Source organism: Bubalus bubalis, chromosome 9, assembly GCF_019923935.1.
Source record: "Bubalus bubalis isolate 160015118507 breed Murrah chromosome 9, NDDB_SH_1, whole genome shotgun sequence".
Taxonomy (NCBI): Eukaryota; Metazoa; Chordata; class Mammalia; order Artiodactyla; family Bovidae; genus Bubalus; species Bubalus bubalis.
Genome location: NC_059165.1, coordinates 17,427,994 through 17,443,219, shown reverse-complemented (window position 1 = coordinate 17,443,219; position 15,226 = coordinate 17,427,994). Strand labels below are relative to the sequence as shown.

Genomic DNA, 15,226 nt, shown 5'->3' with positions numbered 1-15,226 from the left:
TTCCAACTTCTATATTTATGTGTGCACATTTGAATTTTCACATATGCATTTAAATCTGTAAAATAACTACTCAGTAAATTTTAATAGTGGCATTTTTTCAAAATGTTAATACATGTTTAAGGGCAAGACCTGATGCGAAGAACTGACTCATTGGAAAAGACCCTGATGCTGGGAAAGATTGAAGATGGGAGGAGAAGGGGACAACAGGAGGAGAAGGGGACAACAGAGGATGAGATGGTTGGATGGCATCACTGACTCGATGGACATGAGTTTGAGCAAGATCTGGGAGTTGATGATGGACAGGGAGGCCTGGCATGCTGCAGTCCATGGGGTTGCAAAGAGTCACACACGACTGAGAGACTGAACTGAACTGAAGGGCAAGAAGTTTCCGGATTATCCATGTAAATGCTATAAGTAACTGAAAGGGTAAGCCAAAGTAATTTATATTGAGTTTTCTAATACTTTAAAATAATGAAGGGAGAGGGGCAGAGGGAGAGGAGGAATAATTTATTCTCCTGATGTTTTTCTAGGCACAATGAAAAGTAGTTTGCATTGGCACAAGAGCTTGGTGTGATAAAAACTGGCACAGAAATGCCAGGGAAGCAAGGGAGAGCCGGCCTAAGATCATGGCTTTGGTGCAGATAATGCCCTGAATATACAATTCACTAATAAACAATTGATAGCTACATACAGCTATTTCTCTTGGTTAAGAAAGCAGAAGGCCCTGGACAACAGATGCTTTTTCCAGAATGAATTTTCATACTGCTTGAACTATAACATGTAAACCACTTTAAGAACTGACTGGAAAATAACTGTCATCTGGCATTACGATTCGAATGAGCTATATTCCACTTCAAGTTGAGTTATAAAGAACTCCAATAAAAATATCTCAGTGTTCTCAAAATAATTACTTATCCCCTACTTTCTAAATATCTTATCAAATTCCAACAGAGTTAACTTTTAGAAACCTTAAGTTTTCAGGCTGTCTACCTTCAAGCTGTTCTCAGTTGGTGGTAAGGGTCTAAAAAGGCAACTGCCCAGTAGAATGCCCCAAACATGAGTCCACCCAAGCAGACCTCTAAAAATTATTCACCTAATAACTGTTTTAGTATACATATTTCAGGGATTTTCAGAAGTGACATAAATTCATAAGAAACAGACTATCAGTGCTGCACCTTAATAGACTTTTGACCTGTCTTCAAAACAAAATTTGTCTGCTGAAATAACAAGCTAAAAAGTGTCACTCAGTATTTAAGGACAAAGCAAGGGTGTCAAGGGCTTCTCTGGTGGCTCAGATGGTAAAGAATCTGCCTGCAATGCAGGAGACTGGGGTTTGATCCCTAGGTTGGGAAGATCCCCTGGAGAAGGGAATAAGGGAATGGCTACCCACTCCAGTATTCTTGCCTGGAGAATTCCATGGATAGAGGAGCCTGGCAGGCTACAGTCCATGGGATTGCAGAGTTGGACATGACTGAATGACTAACACTTTCAAGGGTGCCAAGACATGTGTTTTTTGATGGCTTCTGACACTGGTAAGTTTGCATGATCTGGGGGAAAAAATTTAATCTTTTTCAAATTCTATATATGGACAGGGAGGCCTGGTATGCTGTGATTCATGGGGTCGCAAAGAGTTGGACACGACTCAGCGGCTGAACTGAACTGAACTGAACTAAGAACTCCTTTTAGAAAGTTTTACAAAGATTGCTATATATATATATCAAAGCATTTCAATATTCACAGATGGAAGCAAAGTTGGACTTAATAAAGATCTACAGGCTTTAAATTTTATTTTAAAAAGCATTATTAAGCATTGCATTGTTCTTTATGCCTTGCTAAGTAGTTTTCAATAATTCTTAAGAGTTTTTGCTTGCTTGTTTGTTTTTAACTTCTCAGAGTGACTCTGTAAAGGGATATATTACTCATTTTTATTTCACATGAGAATGAAACACAGATGAATTGATTATTTATCTTAAATCAGTTGTTTGGTATGTACATTTACTTATTTCTATCTCCAGTATCAGGCACTAGGCAACTCGGCTACTTACGTAAGACACTGTCTTTGGTACCTGATGATTTTTTCAATTAAACTCTTCCCAGTGTTTCTTATGATTTCTCAATAAACATAAAGGAACTGATAAACAACTTTTTATCAAAAGCCTAGCAGAGAAAACTGACTCTTGAGAAGAATAGGCCAGTGGATCTGCCAACTGTTCATTTTTCTAGATTTGCTGATCAGTAGTGCAAAGGCAAACCATCTGTAAGCTTTACGCTAGTACAAAATTATTTTATTTCTTGAAAGAAAGGCCTTCAGAACCTTGGTCTTAGTATTAAGACTGAGGCTATTTGCCATAAGTCAATATAAGGACCAGTCACCTGAAGATTTTGTGTCTTAAATGACAACAAATCAACAGAAGCACTACAATTAAAGAGTTCATCTGTTATGTTGTTCAATGTCTCCTTAAGATCAATATACTAATCTTTACACTTAATGTTGAGAAACTATTTTTCCCGGTGCATCCTGAAAGACCCGTGTAATTAGCTTCATGCATTGAGTACAATCTAACTTTTTGCAATGGCTGTCACAATTTTAGCCCTTGAATTTAACTCTCAGTTGCAGGAACTAATCATAGCCTAGATTTCTAGTCAAAACCAAGTCTTTTCACTTTTTGTCCCATTCCTGACTTTTGGTGTCTCTCCTCCCTTCTCATGCCTTCCACTTAACAACTCCTAGTCATCTGTCAAGTCTTCCTTAGCTCTAGGTGTTCCTGTTCTCAAGTGCTTCTTCCTGTGGGTCCTCCTTCTATCCTTTCCTCTAACCCTGGCCACTGGTGAGGTGATCCTGGGTTTTTCTCACCTCTTTCGTCTATCCAACCTATGTGTGCCTTGCCTCATTCTGACCCTCAGTGCCTAGCCCCTAACAGGTGCTTAGTAGACGTTTAATCACTGAGGGAGTACAGGGGATAATGCTGCTGCTTATGAGAATGTGAGGGCAGGGAACTAGGGGAAAACAGGAGTTGGTTCGGGTTGGAGTTGGTTCAGAAATCCACAGCAAGGATTTCTGAAAGATGCCCAAAGCTGCTTTGCTGGCGCTATCCTTTTGCTTTTCACATTCTGGTATAGCACCTCTGATCTACATAGCTCATATTTTATCTAATGTACTTAAAATATGAATATTATTAGTAGTATGTACATGCACATGTTTTTAGAACAAATGAGAAATCAACATTGCTTTGTTTATACTTTCAAAATTTAATAATATTTGCAAGAGTATGGGCAGCATAAAATATGTGTAGTCAGATAATGTAATTTAATGTACATGTACATTTGTGGTCAGGACAGGTAGAGCTCTGTGAGTGAGTCTTAGAATGCACACAGAGGCAAACATACTAACGATGTTTAATACAAGATATTCCACTGAGTAACTGGGACTACTGCTGTCCTCATTAAAACAATGACAGAAAATGTATATGTGCTTTTTAGTAGAAAGTGTTATTTCATTTAAATGTGGTTTTATTTCAACTGCAGTATCACTGGATCAACTGTGAGAAAATATTTAAATCTCACAAATTCAAGCACCTTCTGTTTCCTAAATGTTCACATGGTGTATATATGTGCACAGAGAATATTCACCAAATAAATTGTTTATTGACTAATGCAAGGAACTCAGTTCAAAAATAAAAATGATATATTTTTTTATGGAGCGTGCCATTTCGGGAAACTCGAGTAAAAAGGATAAAGATTCTTTCATTTCTCATTTAAAAGCGTAACATTCTTGTTAGTATTTTACTTAAAATTTCTTGGCCCAGAAGACAAAAATTTATGGCTTTAGATTCACTACTTTAATGATGTGACACAGAAGCAGCAAAACATTCTTTTCTACCTGTGGTGTTGCTGTGATTGCCTTTTCAGGAGAGAAAAGAACAACACAATAAATCCCTATATGGTAAGTCTTTTCCCACCTCTTCTGTTTAAATCTCAAAGGCAATACATATTTAGCAAGCAGACAGGTGCCATAAAAATATGTTTGAAATGAGGTAATCATTTATAATATTTGCATGTGTTTAATGACATGATTACAGAAAGAATGATTTACATTTCACACAGTGAGCAAACTTACTCAGTGTCTACTTAGATTTAGCAATGTTCTTAAAACTATTTATGAAACAATCACTGTCTAAACACTTGCTATCAGCTGTTTTAGCTCTGCTTTTCATAAATATAACACAATCACAACAAATTAAAGGCAAGTCACTTGACTGTCCTGTTAGATTAGCTTGATGAAATTACTGGCTGGCAATGCTTAGCAGAAAGTGACAGGGTTTTCTCAATAGGCACACATATCAATTTTTCTGGGGAAAGTAAGAGTCATATCTTTATCAAAATTTCCAAAATTTTCTTCCTAAGATAACGCTTCTGGATCTCACTGATGAGAGGACAGTTATTGTGCTCCTAAAATAGAAATAAGTGACTACTGCAATTCTTCACCCCATAAAGTCATTCATTGGTAAGGGAAAAATGTTATTTTTCTTGCAAGTTTTCTGACCTAGGGATAGAATGCAGATCTGGGTCTGTCTGGCTCCATGGCTAATGCTCTTTCCTTTCCATCATAGGCTTCCCTTGTGGCTCAGCTGGTAAAGAATTTGCCTGTAATGAAAGAGACCCTGGTTTGATTCCTGGGTTGGGAAGATCCCCTGGAGAAAGGATAGGCTACCCACTCCAGTATTCTTGGGCTTCCCTGGTGGCTCTGATGTTAAAGAATCTGCCTGCAATGGGTTCTACTCCTGATTTGGGAAGATCCCTGGGAGGGCAACCCACTCTAATATTCTGGCCTGGAGAATCCCATGGATAGAGGAACCTGGCAGAGGTTGCAAAGAGTTGTACACGACTGAGCGACCTTGGCTTTCAGACTTTCATCATAGCCCTCTTATTTAACTCCTTTGCAGGAAAAAATAAGATAAGTCTCTCTTTGTTCCTAAACTGCTCCCCACCACTTCCAAACTCACACCTTACATTTTCTATCAGGAGTGGTAGGTGTTACGGGTTGAACTGGGTTCCCCTCCTAATTTATATCTTGAAGTCCTAACCCTCAATACCTTAGAAGTTGACATTATTTGGAGACAGGGTCTTTACAGAAGAAAAGAAGTTATAATGAGGTCATTAGGGTGGGCTCTAATCCAATATGACTGGTGTCCTTATGAAAGGGGGAAAGTTGAACACAGAAAAATGCATAGAGGAAAGACAACATAAAGAGAAGATGGTCACCTAAAAGCCAAGGGGAGAGGCCAGGGACACATCCAAGACTTAGCCCATACCTTAACCTTGCGTGGCAGTCTCCAGAACTGTGAGCCAATAAATTTCTGTTCTTTAAGCTACTCAGTCTGTGGCACTTTATTACGGCAGCCCTAGCAAACCAATATAGTAGGCTTTGGACAAAAAAGCTAGTGAGTGCTCAGTGAAGAAATAATATGAATAAAGGCAGGACTGGGCTTGCATCTGGGAGAGACGATTGCAATCAGAGCAGGAGACCAGGAAGGAGAGGTTTCAGCGGTCACCACGGTATGGGGAACAGTCTCACCCACTCTGTCCATTCCTGTACTCTGTATCCTTGTGGCCACAGTCAATCTGCAGGGCGCTGTTTTGTGCTTGCTTATGGAGACTCATATAATTATTAGAGGCTGGAAACAACTTCAGAGATGATTCCTTTCAATTATACAACATTATATCGGTTTTCAGACAGTTTCTATTTAAATCCTTCAAATCAAAATCTGCCCCGGTACCTAGTTGTCAGTTGACAGCTAAGGAAGCAAACTTTGTAACTGCCTTCCAATTATTACAATTCCAAAAGCCATTTCCCGATATCAGATAGTAAGTTTTCCAGCAACTGAGATGACAGTCTTGACTTTGTTCTTTCATTTCTTTAGTTTTGGCTAACAGTCAATGAGCACTTACTATGTAAAATTTCCTAAGATGCAAAAGAGTGATTTATGAGCTATAAAAAAAAAATCCCAGACGAGGTACAGTGAAAACACAATGGAGAGAAAAATTATTGGGTGTCTACTGTTTAAGGGAATTCCTAGGGGTTTCTTTTCACATGACCTAATTTTATCAACTCCCTCACCCTGTGGATTGCTAGACATTATTTCACAGATGAGAAACTGAGGCTGAAAGAAGTAAGTCATTTCAAGCAAGAGATGGTAGGTTATTGATCTGAGATTTTGAACCCAAAAGTTTGGACTGTCTTCCAAACTATGCCTTAGCTATGGGACCATACTTCCTCTGGCTGAGAATATTTGTTAACAGTTGATTTTTATCAGAGGCAATATGCATGTAACAAGAGAACTATAATTCTAAATCTAAATGAAGACCCCTGATATCTGACACCTCATCATATTTACCATGAGTTGTCATCACATGTTTAATGTTTACATTAACAAATAACTGAATCTAGCTTAAATTTTAATTAGGCTGGTGTTATGAGCTGAATTGCACCCCATAAAAATTTCTGTGTTGAAGTTCTAATTCCCAGTTCCCCCAAACATGACCTTACTTAAACACAGGATCTTTACAAAGATATTTGGGTTAAAATGAGGTCAGAAAGGTAGCCCTAATCTAATGACTGGTGTCTTTCTAAGAGGAGGAAATTTGGACTCAGATATGTACACAGGGGAGACAATGTGAAGAGACAGGGGGAAGGTGGCCATCTGCAAGCCTGAAACAGAGACCCTTCCTTCAGAGCCCCCAGGAGGAAGCAACTCTGCAACACTTTGATTTCAGACTTCTAGCATCCAGAACCATGAAAAAGATAATTTCTATTCTTTAAGCCACCCGAGGTGCAGTACTGTGTTATGGCAGCCCAAGCAAACTAATATGTGATATATTAAAACTAATTCTCTTTTAACAAAATGGCATATAATAAGATTTTCCCACTACTCAGTCAATAATATCCAAAGTTTTGCAGCTGTTTCAGGGGCATTATCATCCATTCCAAGACAACAATTCAGCTTAACACAGCTTATACACCTCCCCGGTCAGTGCACAGAATTCCAAAAGAAGGAAGAAGAGGACTAATTATTAAACAGTATAGTTACTCCTTTGAAAAAGAAGAAATGATATGTTAAACAGGTTGCATAGATTTAGAAGAGAACATTGATTTTAAATCAATGGAAGGCCTCAATTTTTCATTTTCTGAACATAGTCTTTGGCAGGCAGTCAATAGAAGAACCAATAGCGATAAGTAATGCTGGTTTGTGTTTAGAATTTTGTTGGAAGCTGGGGGAAGGAAACCTAAGAAACTCAAGTTCAATGCCAAAGCAGCTGATTTTGGCACTGGCAGAAATCACAGCAGGGCTCATAGCTAAAGAGTGAGGTGGTAGACCAGCAGCCCAGCATACCAACCTGCTAATTGTTTTCTGGAGGAAGCCCCTTGGGTAAACCACAGTCTCCCAAAACTTCTTGTCACAGTTCTCTTTACTGGTTGTAATCATGATAATGCTAATACCTTGTTTTATGATTTTAATGAGTACTGGGTTAGATTTACTTCATGACTGATCACCTTTCACTTGGCTGGGGCTATAATCACAGGAACTGACCCTGCCTTCAAATCTAACAATCCATAGATCTCATTTGGCTTCTTCAAACATGACAAGTAGGGAGAATACTACTATGATACACAGGATTTTGATATTTTCAAATGTTTTTTAAAATTGCAAAGTAAACATTCAGAAACATGAAAATGATTTGGGCTTATATTCTAAATATAGGTTAACTTCACTGAGGTATATAAACACACTAATTGTAATTGTAAATTACCATGTTGTACAGGAAAACAGACATATGGCAGGTGTCTTCACTCACTGAGCTACACTACAGTTCTTTAACATTAATGGGCATCTGATTTAAAACAAAATTTAATTTTTTAGCAATGCCTTTCTAACTGATACGTTCCAATAATCCATAATTTAGAGAATTGTGTTCCTTTTCTTTTACAGAAACTACAAAACTGAGTAAGAATGAAAAGGCCAGATTTATTATTCTGAAATATTGCTTTATAATGAAAGACTAGAAGAATGTGTGTATTTTTAGGAATCCTAGATTTTCTGGAATCTTCATTTAGAAATATTCCCTGGATTTTTAAATTGTACAATACACACAGCAAATTAAAAAAAAATCATCAGTAATATCTATTATATTTCCCTGTTCAGTTCAGTTGCTCAGTCGTGTCCAACTCTTTGCGACCCCATGAACTACAGCACGCCATGCCTCCCTGTCCATCACCAACTCCCAGAGTTCACTCAGACTCACGTCCATTGAGTCGGTGATGCCATCCTCTGTCGTCCCCTTCTCCTCCTGCCCCCAATCCCTCCCAGCATCAGAGTCTTTTCCAATGAGTCAACTCTTCGCATGAGGTGGCCAAAGTACTAGAGTTTCAGCTTCAGCATCATTCCTTCCAAAGAAATCCCAGGGCTGATCTCCTTCAGAATGGACTGGTTGGATCTCCTTGCAGTCCAAGGGACTTCAAGAGTCTTCTCCAACACCACAGTTCAAAAGCATCAATTCTTTGGCACTCAGCTTTCTTCACAGTCCAACTATCACATCCATACATGACCACTGGAAAAGCCATAGCCTTGACTAGATGGACCTTTGTTGACAAAGTAATGTCTCTGCTTTTGAATATGCTATCTAGGTTGGTCATAACTTTCCTTCCAAGGAGTAAGCATCTTTTAATTTCATGGCGTTTCATAGTTTCAGCTTTAGCCTCAGTCCTTCAAAAGAAATCCCAGGGCGATCACCTTTATCACTACATTTTTACACACATCTAACAATAGTTTCTTATAAACAGTCTTGACAGTTGAAATCATAGACCAAAGGGAAAGCACATTTTAAACATTTCCCATACTAATTACTCAATAGTCTTTTATGAAGGTTGTACCAACTTACACAACCACAGATGGACTTGTTAAATACTTGTTTCTCTTAATTTGTTCATCATGACCACAACACTGTGTTCAAATTATTGTACTTGCATAATATCTGGTAAGAAAAGGTCCTAACTCCTTACCTTCAAAAATTCCTTTTTTTTCCCCCCTTTTTTCAGTTTAGAATCACTCTGTCAAGTAATATTCCCATATTCAACTAGGATTTTATTGGAATTAAATTGTAGTTTTCATTGTAAAAACATTTTTCTACATAGATAAAACAATTTTGAACCTAAAAGGACTTCATAAATGAATTCTGCCAAGGAAGCTAGTACTTTTAATAAGAAAGACTATTTCTAGAAGAAAGTCATAATTCTAAAAAATAAATCCTTAGGACACAGTTTTAGTATAATAAACAATGATGCATAGTTCATACATTTTTAAAATATGAAATTACAGAAAACGGTTAGATGCTACTTTAAGAGCAGGATAATGTTTTGGACTAAGAAGTTTTCTTAGACAAAAGGTAGGGAAACCTCTAGGGAAGGGAGAGATTGATTTTTATGATAGGAATCTAATTAAAGTGCCAAGGATTGATAAAAGCATAAAAACAATACTCAATACATTATTTGGTATGGATTTGAAAGACTTACATAAGACGTGATTCAGAGTATTTTTTTACTGTACTGAGCTAGAGACACCTAGAAAATACAGACTCAAAGAAAAGCAGGAATTACCTATTAGTTTTCAAGGGAAAACTCTTAAAAATAAGATGGGCAATGGGAAGGTGTTTCTTAAATTCTAAAATTGTCAGTCGACACAGAGTCATGGTCCCCGCTGAAAATGCGCTGAAGGCTACAATCAGCATTTGAAGAAAACGCACGTATGTACAGAGGTGATTTAAGATGTACCATTGAAAAAGCCACCAGGGAGTGTGGGATCAACTATCACAAATCTCTAAAAAGCATTTCTAAGCTCAAAAGAAAGTAAGGGGAATTCTCAGGGAATAAACCAAACATAGCTGAAAAGTGAATTAGGAAAAAAAAACACGTCTTTCAAGAAAGCGAGGAGAACAAGCAAATTTCTGTGTTTCATCATGGGCTCTGGGCAGGCTCTGTGTACGCTTTTTATACTGCGTCCTCAAACCTTCCCTTGGAGGCAACGATTATCCTGGACTCTGTTAACTCAAAGTTCGGCTTGGTTTTGCTAGAAATGATACACTGACATAGTCTTCTGTGACTTGAGCTTTTCGCTTAATGTTGTATTCATAAGAATATGCATACTGATAACCACTAGGAATGAGAGACACAATTACTTTTCAATTAGTAAAAAAAGAAAAAATCCAAATCCATCTACGTATTGTAATGTACCTTAAAGCCAAGGCCAGGGAAAAACACAAAGCAGCAAGAAACTTCAACCTCATCTTTCTCAATCTTCCTAAATAGCTCCCATTCCCCTCCCTTATGTATTCTTACGTATTATTTTTTTCAGACAACTGATGGAGCACTTCATGCTAAATGCCTTGACATGAACCCCAGAGACCCGTTTCCCCAGGTTGGCCCTGACCAGGAACGAGGGCCCCTCAGCTGGAAAGACTGGGGAGGCGCAGGATGGTGGCTGGGGTGGAGAAGACGGTTTCCCCCATGGGAAATGGTGCAGAGCGGTACGAATGTGCAAAGTAGGGTCCCCCATAGTTGCAGGGGAGCCAAAATGGAGTCCTGATGTCAGGGAAAAGCACACTGGTCTCCCTGCCAATGGAGGCCTGGCAGTGGGGAGAAAGCAGGGCTTGGCCGACTGCCCATCTCGCTCCAGTTTTAGACTCAAACTCGGACCCAGTCCTTCTACAGCCAGAGCTGCCCAGCGATGACCTGCTGGGGTGCGGGCTTCGGCCACTGCAGGGAGTGTTTCTCCAGGCTGTTTCCCACGTGTCTCTCCCTGCATGCCTGTCTGCATTTTTGAGCCTGCTACAGGACCATCTTCATTTTGCAGAAGCCCATTTTCAGCAGCAGCTGCAGCTTCCACATTGTTGGCGAGGCTCAGTGGCTGGGCCTCCAAGTGGCAGGTGGTCATCTGGCTCAGCACCTTTCCCAACAGAGCCCCCCACGGCGAACCCCACGTGGGCCTGCGGGTACCCCAGGGTCTTTCCTCTTCCACCTCAGCCTCTTGGCAAGCTGCCCCATCTCTTTCTCTGTGGCCAGAGGTCTTCTGGCAGTGCCGGCATCTGGACGCACTGCTGGGGACCATGTCAGGCCGGGGAGGGCGCCTGCACCCCCAGGAGGGCTTGGGAAGCAGGCCCCCACCTCGCCAGCTCCGACCTGGGGCCCATAGGGCACCACCCAGCCCAGGAATTCGTACGGCAGGGGTGCTGGAGGAAGCCCCCATCCATCAGGACCTGGGCGCACCCCCGGCCTAACCCCCGGCAGGACCATCACCTGGTGGGGCCCGCCTGGGTGCTCAACCAGATCGGGGTGTCAGCTTGCCCCCTGCACTGATCCCCCCATGTCCCCACCACTGGCTGCCATGGGAAAGTTTGACGGCCTGTGTCTCTGGCCATGGACATAAGACTGCTCTGGAGCAGGGAGTCTGGTAGGAACTGACGGCTCTCAAGGCTTCCGAACAAGCCACCAGCCTCGCCCTGGAGCCTTGTCACCTAGTGGGCTGAGATGGGCAGTGCAGGCAGGAGAAGCTGAGGCCAAGGGTGTGTATGGGAGATGGCAGGAAATCTGCTAGATCTTACAGATAATTCCTTGGTCCCCAGGCTTAAGGGAGGAGGTCCCTTATCCTGAACTTTGCTCCAACTCGCTCCAAAGTGCAAGTCTCTCTCCTGGGCTTTGTAGCTCCAAACTGTCTGGGATCCCTTAGTCTCTGCCTCCATCCTTTCCCTAAAGGGAGCATAGGCAATTACTTTCAGTTCTTTAGAAGCCTGGTATCCGATCCCTTTCCATCACAATATCTGAATGACCACTTTTTTGCTCCACAAGTTCTAGTTAAGCATCTTTATGCTACCCCTAAATTCATTAATAGAGGAAAACAACAGAATGGGAAAGACTAGAGATCTCTTCAAGAAAATCAGAGATACCAAAGGAACATTTCATGTAAAGATGGGCTCGATAAAGGAAAGAAATGGTATGGACCTAACAGAAGCAGAAGATATTAAGAAGAGATGGCAAGAATACACAGAAGAACTGTACAAAAAAAATCTTCATGACCCAGATAATCACGATGGTGTGATCACTCACCTAGAGCCAGACATCCTGGAATGTGAAGTCAAGCGGGCCTTAGAAAGCATCATTACAAACAAAGCTAGTGGAGGTGATAGAATTCCATTTGAGCTATTCCAAATCCTGAAAGATGATGCTGTGAAAGTGCTGCACTCAATATGCCAGCAAATTTGGAAAACTCAGCAGTGGCCACAGGACTGGAAAAGGTCAGTTTTCATTCCAATCCCAAAGAAAGGCAATGCCAAAGAATGCTCAAACTACCGCACAATTGCACTCATCTCACACGCTAGTAAAGTAATGCTCAAAATTCTCCAAGCCAGGCTTCAGCAGTACGTGAACCGTGAACTTCCTGATGTTCAAGCTGGTTTTAGGAAAGGCAGAGGAACCAGAGATCAAATTGCCAACATCTGCTGGATCATGGAAAAAGCAAGAGAGTTCCAGAAAAACACCTATTTCTGCTTTATTGACTATGCCAAAGCCTTTGACTGTGTGGATCACAATAAACTGTGGAAAATTCTTCAAGAGATGGGAATACCAGACCACCTGACCTGCCTCTTAAGAAACCTATATGCAGGTCAGGAAGCAACAGTTAGAACTGGACATGGAACAACAGACTGGTTCCAAATAGGAAAAGGAGTACGTCAAGGCTGTATATTGTCACCCTGCTTATTTAACTTATATGCAGAGTACATCATGAGAAAGGCTGGGCTGGAAGAAACACAAGCTGGAATCAAGATTGCTGGGAGAAATATCAATAACCTTAGATATGCAGATGACACCACCCTTATGGCAGAAAGTGAAGAGGAACTAAAAAGCCTCTTGATGAAAGTGAAAGAGGAGAGTGAAAAAGTTGGCTTAAAGCTCAACATTCAGAAAACGAAGATCATGGCATCCGGTCCCATCACTTCATGGGAAATAGATGGGGAAACAGTGGAAACAGTGTCAGACTTTATTTTTCTGGGCTCCAAAATCACTGCAGATGGTGACTGCAGCCATGAAATTAAAAGATGCTTACTCCTTGGAAGGAAAGTTATGACCAACCTAGATAGCATATTCAAAAGCAGAGACATTACTTTGCCAACAAAGGTTGGTCTAGTCAAGGCTACGGTTTTTCCAGTGGTCATATATGGATGTGAGAGTTGGACCGTGAAGAAGGCTGAGCGCCGAAGAATTGATGCTTTTGAACTGTGGTGTCGGAGAAGACTCTTGAGAGTCCCTTGGACTGCAAGGAGATCCAACCAGTCCATTCTGAAGGAGATCAGCCCTGGGATTTCTTTGGAAGGAATGATGCTAAAGCTGAAACTCCAGTACTTTGGCCACCTCGTGCGAAGAGCTGACTCATTGGAAAAGACTCTGATGCTGGGAGGGATTGGGGGCAGGAGGAGAAGGGGACGACAGAGGATGAGATGGCTGGATGGCATCACTGACTGGATGGACGTGAGTCTGAGTGAACTCCGGGAGTTGGTGATGGACAGGGAGGCCTGGCGTGCTGCGATTCATGGGGTCGCAAAGAGTTGGACACGACTGAGCGACTGATCTGATCTGATCTGAAATTCATTAACTGTCCCCTTCCTGCTATCTTCAAGATCACAAGCGCTGCCAAGTCCCTCTGCCCTACGAAAACAAAGCATCCTTCCCTGAATTTCCAGTGAACATCAGTTTACTGTCAGATTCTGCTCTCCACCCCCACACTTTGTCAGATGCCACTCTCTCACTGGGGGCTAAGTCTCCTGGCTAATGCCATGCTTGACTCATGGGTCCTTTGAGGCCTTTGTTCCCCGTCCTGCCTCAGCTCCCTGGTCCAGAGTTTCCACATACACAGAGACCTACATGTTTCATCTTCCTCCCCTCTGGAGACAGGTCTCTGGGCTGGTCCCTCCTGTGGTTCTGTGGCACTCTTCACGATACCTTGCTCATCAACATCAGGTTCCCCTCTCCCATTAGAGACCCAAGGATCTTAGAATATTTGTCCCTCCATCACGGTCCAAGCTCCGACGCCCTGGTTGGAGAAAGCTTAAGGAGGGAGGTGGAACAGAAGATCAGATGTCAGCTTCCAAGGAGGAGCTCTGGGAAAGGAGAGAGAAGAGTGATCTTGGCTGGAGGGTCACAGCCTATGACCCATTTGCTCTCCAACTCAACCATGAGGAGGCTCTACCCTAAACCACATCTACTGATATGGCTCTTGATGAAGTCATCAGTGACCTTCCAACTGTCCAATCTGACGGCCTTTTTAAAGTCTTCATCTTATTAAATTTCTCTACAGTATCCGACAATGCTGACTACTCTTCTGCCACACCTCTGTTTTAAATTTCCATGAAACGCTCAGTCAGTTCAGTTCAGTTCAGTCACTCAGTTGTGTCCAACTCTTTGCGATCCCATGAATTGCAGCACGCCAGGCCTCCCTGTCCATCACCAACTCCTGGAGTTCACTCAAATTCACGTCCATCGAGTCGGTGATGCCATCCAGCCATCTCATTCTCTGTCGTCCCCTTCTCCTCCTGCCCTTAATTCCTCCGACCATCAGAGTCTTTTCCAATGAGTCAACTCTTCGCATGAGGTGGCCAAAGTACTGGAATTTCAGCTTTAGCCAAATCTATATTCTGGCCCTAATTTCTTTTCATTTCCAGGCTGCGATCCCCACTGGCTTCCCAGGTGGCGCTAGTGGTAAAGAACACGCCTGCTAAGGCAGCAGAGGCAAGAGACAGCGGGTTTGATCCCTGGATGGGGAAGATCCCCTGGAGGAGGGCATGGCAACCCATTCCAGTATTCTTGCCTGGAGAATCCCATGGACAGAGGAGGCTGGTGGACTGCAGGGTTGCAAAACGTCAGACACGGCTGAAGTGACTTCGTGCGCGTGCACACACACACTCTCCACTGCCCTCAATCAAATTCTTTACATGCACTTCTAAGCCTGCCTCTCCTCCAGGGCTCCCTGAGCGGGTGGATGGCAATGCCACCCACTTGGTCACACAATACTGGAACCCAGGAATTGTTCTCGACCTTTCTCATCCTCTGGAGGGCATGAGGGCCTCAGATATTACGTGGTGGGTCTCTTAGAACAGTTGAATTCTACCATCTCCTCTCTAGCTT

General features: G+C 41.9%; 1 protein-coding gene across 9 annotated transcripts in view; it reads right to left on the bottom strand.

Moving 5' to 3' along the window:
- Positions 1 to 15,226, bottom strand: part of FAM172A (family with sequence similarity 172 member A) — a 414,351-nt gene that overhangs the window by 101,270 nt on the left and 297,855 nt on the right. Inside the window, exon 11 of one of the 9 annotated variants that reach the window (XM_044947291.2) lies at positions 263 to 4,644. The exons of 7 other annotated variants lie outside the window; for them this stretch is intronic. In XM_044947291.2, coding sequence (XP_044803226.2) covers positions 4,625 to 4,644 — 20 coding nt within the window. In that variant the 3' untranslated portion in view covers positions 263 to 4,624. Of the gene's footprint in view, positions 1 to 262; positions 4,645 to 13,681; positions 14,203 to 15,226 lie in introns of those variants that run through there. One more of the 9 variants, XM_044947292.2, reaches the window with a different exon arrangement.